The sequence below is a fragment of the Onthophagus taurus genome, chromosome 11 (genome assembly GCF_036711975.1).
Source record: "Onthophagus taurus isolate NC chromosome 11, IU_Otau_3.0, whole genome shotgun sequence".
Classification (NCBI taxonomy): domain Eukaryota; kingdom Metazoa; phylum Arthropoda; class Insecta; order Coleoptera; family Scarabaeidae; genus Onthophagus; species Onthophagus taurus.
In genome coordinates, this window is record NC_091976.1 from 34079386 (window position 1) to 34094630 (window position 15245).

General features: G+C 35.4%; 1 protein-coding gene across 12 annotated transcripts in view; it reads right to left on the reverse strand.

Annotated features, from left to right (window-relative positions):
• Positions 1–90: 90 nt before the first annotated feature.
• Positions 91–15245, reverse strand: part of LOC111414537 (SH3 and multiple ankyrin repeat domains prosap) — a 96963-nt gene continuing 81808 nt past the window's right edge. For 11 of the 12 annotated variants that reach the window (XM_071200546.1, XM_071200545.1, XM_071200547.1 and 8 more), the window contains 4 exons: positions 8609–10003; positions 8049–8532; positions 1617–1891; positions 91–1559 (listed from right to left, as the gene is read on the reverse strand). In XM_071200546.1, the coding sequence (XP_071056647.1) occupies positions 1267–1559; positions 1617–1891; positions 8049–8532; positions 8609–10003 (2447 nt within the window). In that variant the 3' untranslated portion in view covers positions 91–1266. The remainder of the gene's footprint in view (positions 1560–1616; positions 1892–8048; positions 8533–8608; positions 10004–15245) is intronic. The other variant, XM_071200552.1, reaches the window with a different exon arrangement.

Consider the following 15245-nt stretch of genomic DNA (forward strand, 5'->3'; position numbering starts at 1 on the left):
AAGAATTTTTTTTTATTAATCTAACCTTCCTATACCATATAACAAACCTTTAAATAATTAATTGAAGAAATTAATTAAAATGAAACTCAATTTGCTATGTCGTATTATTTATTATATACAAAAGAAATTTGCAATCTGCCCAGCGTATTACTTGACATTAATACTTTCGTCTTTATTATTAACATAGTAAAGTGCAAAAACGGTTTTTTTACTTTAATTCTCAAATCTGGTTCAAGTCACGATCACGAAGAAATGATCTCGTCGACGTATTCTTTTTTAATTTGAATTTGACGTGAGTGAATGTGTTTATTACAATGTTGGATTCTATGGGAAGGATTTAGTGAACTCGCTATAATATTAAAAATCGTTTGAATCACAAGAGTTTGTTTTTACGTTTGCATGCTTTAAGAGTTACCGGCTAATAAGGTACAAAGTAAGGAGCGTTTCAAGTCAATATTATTGTAATTTAATGTTTATGATAGAATGATCAGTTTAGTTAATCAGTTTAGTTTCCCTACGTGTTATGCTCTTTCTTTAGCTAATCGAAATACGAGTACAAAATTTTATTATACAAAAAAAAAACTGCCGGAATATTTTAATATTTTTTATCTTAAATATATACATATTGCGTTTATCGATAATACGTTTATTGAGCATATAAATACTGCGGTTAGAAAATATAAACACTTTCTATAGGCCAATTTAATTAAAAAGAAATAGGAAATTGAAAACGAAGCAAAGAATTTGAGATACGTCTTAATTTTTCTTTTACTAGTTTAATGCAAGTATCGATACATTTAAAAAACAATCTTTTATTCAATAAATATATATTATATATATTCTCAAGGTATTAATATTTTATTTTTTTTTACTTTTGGCAGGAATGAGTTTTACAGTAACCAAGACGGATTAAATTACGAGTAAATATCGGAATAATCTTTTTTTAACAATATAAGTTCAATAAAAAACTTTATTACACCATAATTTTGGTATTATTATTTTTTTATTGAAGATAAGATGCACCAAAAAGAAAAACATCGTTTCCTATTATTCGAAAAAAAAATTATACATATAATACCGTGTAATAAATCAATTGACTACATTTTCGCTTCATTTTAATATCTTTTCCATCATCATCCTTTTCAATGTTACAATATGTATGCTAATATCGATATTTATTTTTAATGAACGTGTCGATTTGTGTGTGAGTGAGTCGTTTGCGTAATAATAACTACCTAAATCTAGATTAATAAATTAACTTTAAGATCACTGACTATGAAGTCTTCCCTGTTTCATCTTCGGTTGAGACGACTTCGCAAGAACTTGAGGGCCCGCTCCTTTCGGTACGGCCCCCACTATTCGAACACGGGTCACCTGTCGACTATCACTGAATTGCGGCGGAGGAGCCAAAACCGCTTCCGGAACGTCGGAAACGACCCCACCACCATGATGTTCACCGAATTCCGGCGGAGGTGGAAGACAAAACTCCTCTTTTTCTTCGGTTTCGGCTTCGAGAGGTGGTGGGAGTTGAGCTAAAGATACTGCATGGCGAGTTAAACCTAAAAAGAATTAATTAAAAACAAAATGATCGATTACGATTTAAGTGCGTAAAGTACCTATTTGTGGTCTTTGTGTTTTTGTGGTTGAATGTATGCTTTGGTCGTGGGATATGCGTTCGTTAAGATCCCCGGTGGTTGCTGATGGTACTTCTTGATCGGAACTAACACCCGATGAGCTGTTATCTCCATCTTCTAAAACACCCATTTCAATCTCTTTTTTCTTTAGGAAATCATCCGGGTACGATTTTGATGATTTTAATAAAGACCTTCCTTTTTGAATTTCTTCAACGCTAAAACTATGTGGTAAAGAGCTACTTCCGGAGCTACTTCCACTAAAAAACGTTAAATAAATTAATTTATCAATATATATATATTTATATATATGTATAGCATGAATCGGAGATTTGAAAGGCGATGTTCAAAAAGAATTTGGCGACAGGGGAAAACCGCAAAGGCTGGACTTACCAACCTCTAGCTTTTGCAGACTTATATACAGGTTGAGTTATTAGTATCCCGATACTAAACCGTTTGAAAAACAAAAAAATATTTTATATAAAAGTTATTTAACTCATTACATTCTACTACGTAAAATTATTTTCACTTATACAGGCTGTTCCATTTAAACGTAACGGAGAATACGTCAATTTATTTAAGTTTAACACCCTGTTTATTTTATCATGTTATGAATACAACTAAATTTGTTTATATAACCATATATGTTACTATTTCACAGCGTTCATAGTTCCTGAGATATTCAATTGTTCTTCCAAAATGTGCCCATTACAGGATCTTTTTAAGAACGAAATGTAGACACAATATTTTTTTGATTTTGCCTTGACACAAAGTTACTTTGACGTTTTTCAAATGGCTTTTTCTTAAGTTTTTTAAATGGAACAGCCTGTATATTGGGTGCTAGTTGAATTGCTAATCAAGTTCCTTTTAATTAATGATAAGTATGTCATACGTCTAACTTTAATATATCCTGATATTTAGAATTTAAAGAAAAATGTGTGATAAAATATCATTATTGTACTTAAAAAAGTGTCCTTTTTTTTGTTTGTCTGTCATTTGTAGATCAGTAATCAGTAATATTATATGAAAATACAGTTTAAGAAAAAATTTTAAAACTTAAATAATCAAAACGTGATAAAAATACAAAACATACAATTAAATGGCAGATCAATAAATCCCTTTTTTAATTCCTAATTTATTTGAAGGAAATTTAGCAACAAACTATAAACAATTACTAAACGTTGCTCAACAAGTAGGTATTAATTTAATTAATATTTAGAAATTGTTCAAAATGCCACCCATTTTCTCTTCTACAAACATTAATGTGTTATAAACCGACCAATTTATTTTTTAATTAATTTCATTTCATTTTCTATTTTTTACGCTGACGAGCGGTAATACGATATCGCCTAGTCGTACGTGATTGTCCACTTGTTTTCAAATTGTAAAACAGAATGTAAATTGTTCCCAACGAAAAAACATCAAATAAAAGGAGTTCGTCAAGGAAGCTTTTGGTTTAACTTGCAAACCCTCTTCTTCTTCCCAGTAAGAACCCCTTGGTTCGCAACAAATGCGCTGTATAAAAGATCTTGAGATATCTCTTAACATGTGCATTTTATTTTCTCTAAAGTTGTAATTTATATGGTAGAACAATTGCATATTTTATTACTTACATCTTTTTAAAATCTCGTAAAGTACCAAGTCGCATTAAAATCTGGTATATGGCAGCAAAATTATTTTACATTATAAAATATTAATCAAATAATAAAAGGAAGAACAAAAAAAAACTGATAGACATAGACAGAATATAATATTAAGTACAATAACGCATATTTTATTACACATTATTCTTTAAATTCTAAATATCAGGAAAACTACTAAAGTTAGATATATGACATACTTATCATTAATTAAAGGTAACTTGATGGGCAATTCAACCAGAGCAAAATATACAGGGTGTGTCAATTAAAAAACTTATGAAAAAGCCATTTCAAAAACATCAAAAGTAACTAAGCTTTATTAACACGCTGTATATCTTTGGATACTATCATTTACATAGTTTGAAGGCAAAATTGGAAAAAATGTCGTTTTTACATCGTTTTTAAAACGATGCTGCAAAGGACATATTTTGGAAAAACAATTGAATATGTTAAGAACTATGAACGCTATGAGTTAGTAACATATGATAAATGGGAATAAATCGGTCTATATGGTGTTCGGGGGTAGGGAATCCAAAGCGCTTGTCAGCAATATGGCCCATATCTTTATAGATGGAATTGAATTGGAGAGGAAGGTCTGTGTCAAGGATCTTGGTCTTTACATTGACGACAGCTTAAGGTTTACACTTAACACAAGTGAACTGATCAGGCGTACGCAAAATTGAAAATGCTGTTTGCTCATAGGCAAGTCTTGAACGCCGATATTAAAAGGAATCTTTGCGAGTCTGTAATTTTATCCAACTTTACATACTGTGACACAATTTACGGCCACTGCCTGTTGACTGATGATGCGCGACGTATTCAGGTAGTTCAGAATTCTTGTATTCGTTTTATATTTGGTATACGCCGACTTCAGAGAGTATCGTATAAGCTGGGGGAGTTGAAGTGGCTGAGTATGTCAAGTCGTCGTCGGTTACATTTTGGTTGTTTTCTTTATAAAGTTGTGTCAAGTAAGCTACCACCTTACCTCACCAACAAAATTACTTACAGAACGGACATTCATAATATTAATGTACGGCGTAAGGACCTCATTGACATTCCTCGTCACCGTACCCAATTGTTCAAGAGGTCTTTTAGTTATAACGCGGCATGTATTTTGAATAAGTACAGTCTGCTTTTTGCTCAACCATCGTTTCGCACTTTTAAAGAGTCTCTAAATTGCTTAATGACTAGCGCGTCGTTCTACCTTCAACTCGAATTAGTGTATATATATATATTTTTTTTCTTTGTAGTTTGTTAGGGACATTTATTAATTTTTATTTGTTTAGGCTCCTCATTTTAATTAATAATTGTTTCAGGTTGAATTTAATTTTGATTTGTTATTACTTTATTTAGTTTTTTTTTATATATTTCTTTTTTTTTGTGTATGGGATTTCCGGGAAGACCAGGACGCCATAATTTGGCTTACTGATGGAAATACCCTTTGGCAAACTCTATACTTAATTATTTTAATGTATTACCTATATTGTATTGTTATGTCAATAAACTATTATTATTATTATTATTATATACGGCTGTATAAACAAATTTAATGCTATTCATAATATGATAAAATATACAGGGTGTTTCATTTAAAAAAATCTACATACTCTCCGTTACGCCTATATGAAACATCCTGTATAAGAGAAAATGATTTTACGTAATAGACAACTTTTGTAGAAAACATTTTTTTCTTGCTCAAACGGTTTAGCAACTATCGTCCTGATACTAATAACTCCTTTATTCATTATCTTCAGCCGCTCCATTGAAAATTCAGTCTTTCCCTTTGAATGGAAAAAAGCCTTCATAACTCCAGTCTTTAAATCGGGTAGCAGACATTTTGTGTGCAACTATCGTCCAATTTCCCTATTATCCATTGTTTCCAAGGTCTTTGAAAAATTAATTTATGACAACTTATACAGCGTGTCCCGTATCTTCCGCATCAGAGCATTATACGGTTGTAGAATACATTATTCTGAAGCGATCTTTCTAATAAAATTTTTTCGAAATGTTTATAATAACCGCACGGGAACTGTTTAACGACGACCAATAACGGACGACTTTGATTCATCAAAAAAGTTTATTTCTCTTTCCATGACGAATCTATTGGTGAGTACACGTGGGGAACGAGTTATCATCGGCGTAGCGAACCGGCCGAGGGTGGCACCGATTACCTGAGTCTGATTTGCGATCTGCTGATTGGACGAAAAACAGTTCCTTTAAACAGTTCCCGTGCGGTTATTATAAACATTTCGAAAAAATTTTATTAGAAAGATCGCTTCAGAATGATGTATCCTACAACCGTATAATGCTCTGATGCGGAAGATACGGGACACGCTGTATAGCTATCTTCGACCTGCTATTATCCCTCAACAAGACGGTTTTTTGCGTGGGCGATCAGTTGAGACGAATCTGGTTGCGTTTGTTCAATACATTCAGGATTCTATGAATGATAACTCTCAGGTGGATGCTATCTACACCGATCTGACAAAAGCTTTTGACAAGCTTCACCATAACATTCTTATGGATAAGCTGAACAAGTTTAACCTATCTAACGGGCTGTCTTTATGGATTTCGTCCTATATATCTAAGAGATTTCAAGCAGTGAAAGTAAATAATTTCATATCTAGTTTTACTCCTGTTACATCTGGTGTACCTCAAGGTAGCCATCTTGGACCTATTTTATTTCTAGCCTATATAAATGATGTTTCTGAGTGCTTTCATTATTCGAATTTTTCTCTTTTCGCTGATGACTGTAAAATTTTTGCTAGCATCAGGTCTGCTTCTGACTGTATTCGGTTGCAAGATGACATTGACAGATTTGATTCTTATTGCTCACAAAATTACTTATTTCTAAATCCTGATAAGTGTTGTCAGATCACGTTCAGTAGAAAGAGATATAATGTTAACTTCAAATATATGATAGGTCCGCATTATCTTACTCAATCCTCTTCAGTTAAAGATCTTGGCATTGTTCTGGATTCTAGACTACTCTATTGCGATCATATTACTTCTATCGTTTCTGAAGCTACTAAGCGCCTAGGATTTATCATTAGGATTTCTCGTCCATTTACAAACGTCCGCTGCATTACTTCTTTATATATGGCATACGTTGCTAGCGGTTTAAATTTCGCTTCAGTAGTATGGAGTCCTGCCTATAATATTTACATCGACCTTATTGAGGGCCTACAGAGAAGATTTATCCGTTATCTTGCTCACAAATTTTATCTTCCGTACTGCCCTTATTCCCAAAGATGCCAGGTGTTTGGTCTAAGATCTCTCTGTGGCCGTCGACACAGTACGGACCTATTGTTCCTGTTCAAACTAGTTAATGGAGTTCTCGACGCTCCGGTTCTTTTAGAGCAGATTCACTTTAATGTTCCTTCTTATGCTACTCGATCACCATTTTTGTTCAGACTACCTGCTTTTGGATCGAGTGCGCATGCCTGTTCACCTCTGTTGAGACTGATGCACACTTGCAATGTTTATTGTTTCAATGTTGATTTCTTTTGTAATTCAATGATGTCGTTTAAAAAATCCGTTTTAACTTTAAGTATTTGTCATTAGTTTTTTCTTTGTAAAATTAATTTACTCGATCGAAACACATTCGTTTACCATATTTATATTGATTTCTTGCGGGTGGTGGGGCAGAAAAGAAAAGCAACATAAATTTGTCCTTTCTTATGGTCCTTATTATTCTGTTTTTCCATCCGCGTAATATCGATGATTATGTGGACCAATCCAGTCTCTGTGTTTATTTTCTTTTCTGCTTCGTGCTTGCTGATTTAATTTTATTGTTTCATGCTTTTGATAAATTTTTTAGTTTTTTTTTTTTTGTTCTTTCTTATGTAGTCTGTTTTCTTTTCTTTTATATTATTGTAGTGGACACTTTTTTGGGATTTTTTCCTGTACGTGTCCCGAATATGAATAAATAAATAAATAAATAAACTTACCCTGTATATAAATCAGATTCACGTGGCTGTACCACTGTAATTGTCTAGTCCACAGTGTAATTGTCCACTGTATTGTCTGTAATTTTAGTTCAAACTTTCAACATTAAATCATTAGAACCATTCCAGATTCTTCGATTGCCAACTTCCAGCCTTTGCGGTCTTTCCATATCCCTGGTGCCAAGTTCTTTTCGGTCATCGCCTTTCGAATCTTTTCTTTCGGTTATACTCTGAAGCATTTTTCCTTTTGCATCGAAAATGGAATGCGATGTCCAAAAAAACCTGGCAACAAAGCTCTGGGAAAACCGCAAACATTGGAAGTTGGTCTTCCGATTGGCAATCTCCAGCTTTTGCAGTTTTATGCAGTTTTAATTATCTTCATTGCACTTTAATCAACTATTGTTGTCTGCGATATCCACAAGTCAGATTTTTTTACTATAAGTTCGTAAGCTTTCAAGGTTGGTGTTATTAGAAATAAAACTAAAACTAGAAACTTCCGAGCGATAGTTTCTAGTTTTAATTTTATTTCAAACTTTCAACATTAAATCATTAGAACCATTCCGGATTCTTCGATTACCAACTTCAAACCTCTGCAGTTTTTCCACATCCTTTGTGCTAAATTCTTTTCATCATCGCCTTTCAAATCTTTTCTTTTGGTTAGACTCTAAAGCATTTTTTTTCGCATACATACAGCACAACAAGAATAAAAATGGGGAAAAACAATATTATAATTAAATCTAGCATAAGATGTGTTATATCTCAAAACACAATTAAATACAAATCTCTATCTACAAATTATGCAACCAATTAAACAACAAAAAAAATCTCACCTCGTATTACTATTTCCACTATTTTCAACTGGTTGTAATTGAATCTGATTTAATCTCGAAGCTAATTTCGTCATATCTTTAACATCTTCTTCATCGGAACGTTCGGAATCGCTACAACTATAATCCGGCTCTGGAATGGGAGGTGGTGCAACCCCTGAAGACGTTAACCCTTGATTTAAAGGCGTAGCTTTCGGGGTGTGCGTGCGTTTTTTACGCTCCTTGGAGCCGGCGGAGGAGTGCGAACGAGATGCTCTTATCGGTTGCGCGTAAGGATTCGTTCTTGTACCGGTCGTCATGGAACCCGACAAAGTAGCGGTTGTCGGCTTAAACGTGGATGGATGGGTGCGCATGCTGTGAGCTTTGCGTACGTGAGTTCGCGTCACGTGAGCTGGTAAACTTCGCGATCTGTACCCGACCGTACGCATATCTTCCGGCGAAGCGTACAGTTTGGCGCTCACCGTTGGTTTGAAAGAGGAGATGATGCCTGAACGTGCATGAAAATGAAAGAAGAGAAAAAAGATAAGATGAGGGGTGAGAAGCGTTTTTAAAAATTAATTTACCTTCGTCAGTTTTGTTATCTTTGTTTCCGTTTGCGTAATTATCGTATTCGGATTGATTTCCTCGAGAGATGTCGACTTTAACGACTTGGACGAGTGGCGGGGGTGGTGGGGGAGGGTGTGTTGGTGGTGGTAACATATTTCTTCCTCTATCTACAAGGTTTACATCTTCTTGACTTCGGTGGTGTTTGGGTAAAGTTGCGGAAGATTGTTGGGCGAGATCGGGAGTGCTGTGAAAATCCCTGCGTAATTCTCCACCTCCAGGAAAGAAAGGATTCGTAAATCTAACTTTGGAATTTTTACTTTTACTTCGTTTCATTTCCGCGACGCTTGCGTAAACTCTCCCTTTAGCGGGGGAACTCGGGTGACTCAAAGTGTTGTAACCTGAAGATTGGAAATTTGAAGTTCCCATTAAAGTAGTTGTTTCACCACCTTTTTGTCTTTGGAAAAGTTCTTCGAGTTCCGCCGAAGTTATTCGACTCGAAACGGGTCGTTGTCGGATTGAAGCGGTTCTTGGTTGGATTGGAGTTGAGTTTGTCGAGTTTGTTGTGGTGTTTTGATGAATTGATTCTGCTGAACTGGATTTGGTGATATCTTCGTTTTCTTCTTTATCGGCGGCTTCCAATCCTGCCACTAAACTTTTTGCGCGAGCTCTTCCCACGCTTAACGTGGTTTTTGGGTCTCTTCTTGGCGGTAAAGGTGCTTGGGATCTCCCTAAGGTTCCGCAATTATTGTTAGTGTTGTGTAATTTCCTTGGTAAAGTTGCGTATTGTCTACTTAATGAAACTTCGGAGTTTCCGCCTGGTAAAATTGTTGATTTACTGTTGGGGAGGGCTCTAATTGTTGTGGAACCTAACGAAACGACCGTCATCGCAACTAAATTTCCTGATTTTCTTATAAGATCAACGACGTGTTCGTGTGATGCTGAAGAAACGTCTTCGCTGTTAATTTCTAATAAGAAATCGCCTTTTTTTAACCCCGCTATGTCGGCAACTCCCCCGGGATCGACGTCGTCTAAATATTGTAAAGCGGGGCATCTTTCCGATGGGGTTAAATCCATTAGGGGTGATGTCGCTTTGGCACCGCGTAGGATAAATCCAAAACCCTTTCGGCCCTTATGAAGGACAACTGTACGGGGTTCCGCGTTAACACACGGATACGATTTTTTCAGTCTTGGTGCCGTCGCAAAGTATTTGGTGCTTTCTCTTCGTCCCAAAACTCTCCCACCATCAGTTCTGGGAGTTGGGACGCGCGCATCACCCGCGATCATCATCGGCGCGTGTATGTTGTGATGTCTAAATTTGACTTCTTGAACGCAATGTGCTGGGAAAATTCCCGATTTTCCACCGCCGCATTTTTGGGTTCCTTCTAAAAACCCATCGTCAGTTGATCCAGTAACTGAAATACAATTATAATAAAATTAGTATAATAAAACATCAATCCGTTATGATTAATACGGGGAAGAGAGCCTAAGAGAGTCCGTCTTAACCTTCCGAGTGCACAGTCTTTTTGAGTCACACGGAGTGCACAACGGCGTCTATATGACCACATGTAAAGAATGTTGTTATTATTTAGGAACAAACTTTATTTGAGAAAACCAAATTATAAGAACAATGTTTAAGGTCTATTTTACATTATAGATAAAAAATATTTTATTTATGACAATTAGAACATATAATATAAGAATGATTTTTACATATTGCAGTTTTACACTTAGAACAATAAAGGTTCGTTTTTTTATCATCTTGCCGTGAACATAAGGCACATCTTTTGCGTTTTGCTGGTGGTCCTGGTTGATCAAGGCAGTGGCGCGCCGTGGTAAACGATCGCCGGGGTGCGAACTCATTTTTGGCGCCCCAAATTCGTATTGAAATAAGATACAAACATTGGAACAACAAGTAATTCATAAAATATATTTTTTATACTAATTTATTACAATTTGCAAAATATTTATAAAAAATTAATTTTTAATAATTTTTTCTTGTAAGTACGAAGGCTTTCACGGCCGGTGTGAATTAAACTAAAACTAGAAACTTTCGGGTTTTGCAACCTTCTTCAGAAACAGGGTTCGAAGTGTTAGCTATAACTGGCGATAGTGGAGACCCCATGGCTGCCCCTTCGAACTGCTCGTAAAATTCTCCTTTCCAGCTGAAATACGTCCACGATAAGCAATACTCCACCAGATCTGGCACGTATTGTGGTAAACCCTCCGGAATGAGTTTTCGGCGAAGACCCTCTACAGCATCCTTAACTTGTACCCTAGTAAAAAGGGATTCCACATCGAAACTTACCAACATATCCCCAGCATCCAGCTTTACACCTTTTACCGATTCCACAAAATGTGTAGAATCGCTGACATACGATTCCGTGTTACCTGTAAAGGGAGACAGAATCTTTGCAAGATGTTTGGCCAGCTGGTATGTTGGGGAGTTGATGGCGCTGACGATAGGGCGGAGGGGGACGTCTGGTTTGTGAATCTTCGGTAGTCCGTAGATTCTTGGTGGTACCGGCGCCTGCACAAACAAACCTTTCTGCTGTTCTGCTGGAATTCCTGTGGATTTTATCAGTTCCTTCATATTTCTTATGATTTTGTCTGTGGGTTCTTGATCTTCCTGTAGGTGGCTGGGTGCAGTAAGTTCAACATTTTGTCGTCGTATTCTTTCCTGTCCATAACAACAGTGGCATTCCCCTTGTCTGCTGGTAACACGACGATTTCTGACTTTTCTTTTATAGATCGGAGTGCCTTCTTTTCACCAACCGTCAAGTTGGATTTTGGTGGTTTTGCTGACTTCAGTACTCTCGTAACTTCTTGTCGGATCCCTTCGGCTTTCAGTGTAGGCATCCCTCGAACAGCTGCTTCCACTTCGCAGATGATTTCCTCCTTTGGGACCTTCTTCGGGGCGATTGCGTAGTTCAATCCTTTGGCGAGCACAGAGGTTTCGTCTTTCGTTAGTGGGATATTCGATCTGTTAATGACGATTGTTTCTACTGGTAAACTATTACCTTTCTTCTTTTGCGACCGGCGTTCCAGAGATTCAAACTTCTTGATGTGCGTGTCACGGGTTTTCTGAAATTCGCGATCAGCCTTTTCCATTGTTAGTCTGTCCACTTTGTCCCAGTCTTCTCCGGATATACAATTGGAAAGTGAGAGGTGGAGTCGTAGTAACTTCTCACTTATTTTTTGTAGATCATTGAAGGTCTTGTGGATTCTTTCTCGTAGCGGTGCTTGTTCTGTCCTAATCAAAATTCTACGTGCTGCAGCGGAGTCGATGTGGTGCTTCATCTTCAAGAAGGTTGGCGTTACTTTCTTCTCTCTGCATCTTCGTAGAAAGGCCAAACTGCTCAACAGCTTGCGTTGTCTAATTCGTGAGATATCCAAATCCTTGATTTGTTTGTTGATATCCTCCCCATAAAGGTTAATAATATAAGTACGAAGGCTTTCACTTCGAACCCTGTTTCTGAAGAAGGTTGCAACATGGCATCCGAAACGTCAAACCTTTTATTAAAAGACGCACGGCAAAACCCGAAAGTTTCTAGTGTTTGTTATTATTATTATTACTTATTAAAGACAAATTGTTAAGTCTCTCTGGACTCATATTTGCTCTTAAATAGGTTTTTATTATTTTAAGTTTTGAAAATGATCTCTCTCCTGATGCAACACTAACAGGTAATGTTAGGTATATTCTAAGTGCTATAGTAATATTAGGAAGCATATTGAATAAATCATTAGTAAAAATATAATGTAAGACATTTTCAGGTTCGTTTGAAATTTTCACGTCGGATTCTTCTTCCTCTGTTATATTTGTGCCAATGTTTGATATTTCAATAGTTCGCCTTTGCATATAAAAGCGCAATTTTATTGCGTTACATGCGCCCCTAGGATGACCGCGCCCGGGTGCGATGCACCCCTTGCACCCCCTGGATCACGGTTTTGTTCTTGTCTAGGGGGAACTTCAAATCCACAGCGCGCAAGACTTAACTTTACCAAAAGTTGCAAATTTGGTATACCGGACCTTATCTGAAGTTGCGCTCTCACCAAACCTTCACCTATTTCACGTATAAATAATCGTCTAGAATGTGAAGTATCTCTGAAATAATCAGGTTTAACATCTTTGAAGATTTGGTTGGCCAGCGTCGTGACCCTCTTTGAGTCGTGTACGTGGCACACAATTTATCATTATATATATCATTATTATTATAATTTTTTTATTTTCTTTGCCGGCATAAATTTTTCCAGAATAAAAGTAGAATGTTCGGCCACAATTCATTCCAAAAATTTTTATACCGTACTTGGCAGGTTTATTCGGCAAATATTGCACAAAACAGCAACGTCCGCGAAAAGGACATAATATTTCGTCTATGGTAACGCATTCACTCATAATGTAGTGTTTCTGACAATTAACAATAAATGCTTCCCATAGATCGACTATTGCTGCCAACTTATTACCTTGCTTACGTATGTTTCTGGTTGTAATATCATCAAATCGAAGGTTGCCCAACAAAAATTTGAAACGCCTTTCACTCATGGCTGCATGACAAATGGCTGGTCCGTATGATGTATTTCATAGATCATGGAGTTGCAGATGAGACGATCTCATAACTCCGCAAATAAAGAGTAAACCGAACACTGCAAATATTTCTTCTCGGTTTGTTCTTCTTTCATAGCTACATAAATTTACACGATTTTCTAGAACACTTTCAATTTTTATATTAGTATACTTGACTATCTTATCTACCATGTCACCGTCAAAAAACAATGAAAATGTATCTTGAGGCTTCACTCAAGGCAGGCAGGTGTAAAACTATATTCTTTGCCCTTGTGCGTGATGTTGGCTTTGGAAAACTATTCCATTTAGTTTTCCCGTCTTTCCCCATAAATAAATGATTATTTTCTACTTCGCTTTCCAGGTTGTCGTCACCGTCACTTAGATCATTTTCAGAGTTAGAATCATGTTCACTAAAAGTTGAGTTTTCCTCGTCACTTTCATCTTCATCTTCACTAAATTCTTGACAATTAAAATCCGTCGGTGGAAAATTTTCATCTTCTAATAGTTTTAACCATTCATCGTCGGATAGCCTTCTGTGACTCATTTTGAAACAACTTCCGTATTGATACGACAAAGTTAGGAACTACCGTACAGGTTCGCGTTTTACAACAAACTGATGAACCTCTGTGGCTCTGTGATGAAGCTATACAGTTGAATGTAGCAAAGTAGGAAGGCCGGGGATTCACACAAGTAGTAATGTATAGATAGGTACTTCCCCTTTGTGTAAATAAAAGCTAAAGACGGCTCCAAATTCAAAGTATTTAAAGAAATTTCCTAAGAAAAGAAGGTACAAGAAGTGCACTGGGGTCAATATGACCCCAATCAATTTTTTTTGTCATTTAGAAACGCATAAATTTCAAATTCATTACAGATACATATAGAGGAGTGCAGGAAGTTAGCCCCCCATTTTTAAATTTTTAATTGTTGTTCTAGATTGTTCTAGAGTTGTTCTACATTGTTCCAAAGCGGCAAATCGAAAAAATAAAAACTCCGCGAGAAAACCGAATAAACAGGTTTTTTGACTAGCCCCCCATTTTTGGAAAAATCAAATTTTCTTTGTTGTTCTGGGTTGTTCTAGTTGTTCTAGTTATTGTTCTAGAAAATCAAAATTATGGGTTACAGCATTACGAAGTTATAACTAAAAATAGGTTTGGTCGCCGAAATGTCTAGTTGATTGCTGTGACCATAGTTTTTCTATTATCAATTCCATATTACAAATATATACTTATTATAGCTAACGCAATCTGAAACAGCTATTATTTTCACTAGAACAACTCTCTAAAGGGCACTTTACTCTTTCAAAATTAAAGTTTTTAGAAGTTTCAATCAGTAATTCTTGTGTCAGCGGTTTTATATTACACAATAAGAATTAAAAAACATAGAACAATCTAAAATAACTCAAACTTTGCCGATTCAAATTGTTCCAGATGTGTTTTACGTTTAACACGGACATTAATTTTGCAAAATCACATATTTTTTGTTGCTCTAAATTGTTCTTGTTGTTCTAGGACTTAAAATGTTTATTTAATCACTGTGGCTTTAGTTCTTTTAAAGTTTCATATTAAAAATTAGTACTTCCAACAATTAAAACAATTCAGAACAGCTGTTATTTTCATTAGAAAAACCTTAAATTTGAGTTGTTGTGACATCGGACAGTTAATATAATAATAGTTTTAAAAAACTAAAAAAATATGGAATAATCTGACCATCCTAATTTTCTAAAAATCACAAGTTTCACCTTTCTCTTTAAACTTATAATAGTAAAACATAAGTTGCGATTTAAAGTGTATTTTATTTTGTATAAACTAAGTAATAAATTAATAAATAAACTAAACTAACACATAAAACAATAATTATTCGATCAGTATTACTATATCAGTACAATAATTTATTCTAAGGTAAACTATAATTAAATATAGTTTACTAAAACAAGTATTTTGAAGAATATATTTTTTATTGAAATAGATATTAATGAAACTTACTTATGAAAGAATTACTAACTGAAACTTCCCAAAATTTTAATTTTCAAAGAGTAAAGTGTTCGTTATAGAGTTGTTCTATGAAAATATTAGCTGTTTCAGATTGCTTAGGTG